Source organism: Cyprinus carpio, unplaced genomic scaffold (genome assembly GCF_018340385.1).
Source record: "Cyprinus carpio isolate SPL01 unplaced genomic scaffold, ASM1834038v1 S000006593, whole genome shotgun sequence".
Classification (NCBI taxonomy): domain Eukaryota; kingdom Metazoa; phylum Chordata; class Actinopteri; order Cypriniformes; family Cyprinidae; genus Cyprinus; species Cyprinus carpio.
Window position 1 is genome coordinate 1,161,470 of NW_024879242.1, and position 2,531 is coordinate 1,164,000.

The 2,531-nt window shown below is 35.4% G+C and overlaps 1 protein-coding gene across 2 annotated transcripts in view; it reads right to left on the reverse strand.

Annotated features, from left to right (window-relative positions):
- Positions 1-2,531, reverse strand: part of LOC109066904 — a 7,901-nt gene that overhangs the window by 3,460 nt on the left and 1,910 nt on the right. For both annotated transcript variants that reach the window (XM_042754808.1, XM_042754807.1), the window contains exon 2: positions 406-440. In XM_042754808.1, coding sequence (XP_042610742.1) covers positions 406-440 — 35 coding nt within the window. The remainder of the gene's footprint in view (positions 1-405; positions 441-2,531) is intronic.

A 2,531-nucleotide genomic window follows, 5' to 3' on the forward strand; every position in this document is an offset into this window, starting at 1 on the left:
TGTTATTTTTTTACTATTTTTTTTACAGGAACACAGAATGACCAAAAAAAGCACCAGCACCAGTCCTAAGTTCAGTTAAAATTACTAATTTGCATTCATACATGGTTACCAAGTTTTAATTCTGATGACTATTATTAAATAATACTTGATTATCATATTATAATGCTTGACTTCTTGACTGACTGATCAGATATTTAAAAAGCTGTGCCATTTTACAAACATATATACACACACACACACACACACACACACGCTGTGTTCGATACAACGATACGACGAGCCCTGCTTAGCTTCAGTGGGCTGCAGGGTGATATGGCTGCTATATGTAATGCAGTATTTATTAATCTTATTAATGTCACCAATCCTTATTTTTACAAATAATTTTTCTTGGTTACACATACTCACCAGGCAAGACAAACAGAAGAAAAATAGTCAGGAACCTGATCAAAAAGAAAGAAGACAGGGTGGTTACATGGTACTCGAATCTCAGCAAAAGTAAAGAACATTGTGCACAAAGTCCTTGAGTGAAAAAAAAAGAAAAAAAAAAAACTTCTTATTTAAAAGTTAAAAAAACCCCTGACCACAATGCAACTGTACTCATTTCTTTGTTTTCTTGTTATTCAGCACTTCTTTACACCATTAGAAGAAACTGCACACAAACGTCATTGGATCTTGTGTCTACCACTGGACCATTGTGCTGTGTAAAACTAAACTGTACATAATCAAATTATATTAAAGAGACTAAACAAAAAAGTTGAATATAAGCTAAAATAAGAACTAAAATCAGATTGAACATTTATACACAGACTACATAAAGCACATGTGTGCACACCTGAGTAAACAGTGCAAGCAGCATGAGAATTATACATAAAACACAGTAACAGAGACAAGATACAGTAGAGTTTTCTCCTGAGTGTGCAAGTGTGCAATGTTTACAAGTTTGCATATTGTTCAGGCAATGTTCAGGCGATGATTAATTTGATGTGGATGCATGTGTATGAGTACAGTTGTTGTCAGGCCGGTCACATGGAGTTGAGGAGTCTGATAGCTTGGGGTAAGAAAATGTCACAATCTGACCAAGAGGGACGATGGTGGTGGCCTTGAGACACGCTGGGAGGGAGACATCACTGTCACAGGCAGGTGGTGTTAGCCTATAGTCGGTGATGGCTTGGATGTCTTGCTACATACACTGTGTGTCGTTGCTGTCACTCAATTGGCAGTGGATTTTCTGGGAGCTTTGCTTATTTGATGGTAAGGCGGAGCGATAAATTGATAACGGTAATTATCATGATATAATTGAGCAAATGCGTTTACTTGCTCATAAGTGTTAGACACGCGAGCACTAAACAGCACTGTCATATCCAGTGTGAATTCATTGAATAAAACAAACGCGAGCACTAAACAGCACTGTCATATCCAGTGTGAAGTGCTTGAATTCAGTGAAGAACACAAACGGCTAGCGGATTTAAACTCGTTTAAAGCCAGATGAAACGGCGCTGACAAACAGAAGAAACACTGTGTGCAGTGTTACAGTGAGAAAGCGTTTCAATCCACAAATCAAGATCATTTACCATGGATTTACTGTAGTTACACATACTGCATCATGGTATTGTGTCAGAACTGTGGGTATTTCAATTGTATTTTATTATATTATTAATGTAGACATGAATTAATGTATTAAAGGAGTAACAATATAATTACAGTATTTTTTGTGATTAAGCTATAGCACTTGTGCATTTAGCCTATAATAACTATTAGACTACTGTTATTTATACAAATACCTCAAAACCATATAGTTATATTTTACCATGGTATTGAGGTGTGCTATATGTGCGGTTTTTACTGTTTATCATGATTTAAATGTATGCTACTATGGAAGACAAAAAACAACCTGAGAATTTCACCATATAAAAATGAGTTTGCTACAATTTTTACAGATGTTACTGATTTTGATAATGAATATAAATTTAAATCTGCATCCGAACTCATGCTACTATCAAATGTGCATTTCTAAGAGACGAAAAAGTAATATTATTAGTATTATCAGGCAACACAAACCTGTTTCTTGATTTGAAACAATATCACACGCAGAACATGCAGGAACTAAGAAACTAAATTTTCTATTAAGATATTTTATTTTAAGGAAAATTAATGGTCTGGTTTCTACAGCTTTCACTTTGGAGCAAAAATCTGGCTTTAAACTTGAAAGAAATAAAGATTTGATATTTATTGTGATAATTATCGATATCGACTGATATGAAAAAAATATTGTGATAGTTTTTTTGGCCATATCACCCAGCCCTATTTGATGGCCAGAGACAGTTTGACCCTTGCTGTTCTTAGTGCTGCCTGAAATCTGTCAGTAAATGAAAAGGTCTACATTTAACAGTCGTCTAGCTGAATGGTGGCGTCTATCTGTGACACCAGAGCAGCCGCTGCATATTACGCCTCGCTCTCACACATGCACATAAGGATTTTCTGAACGCCATCTTTGGAAATAAATGTACTTTTGGAGGTTATACAGATACATA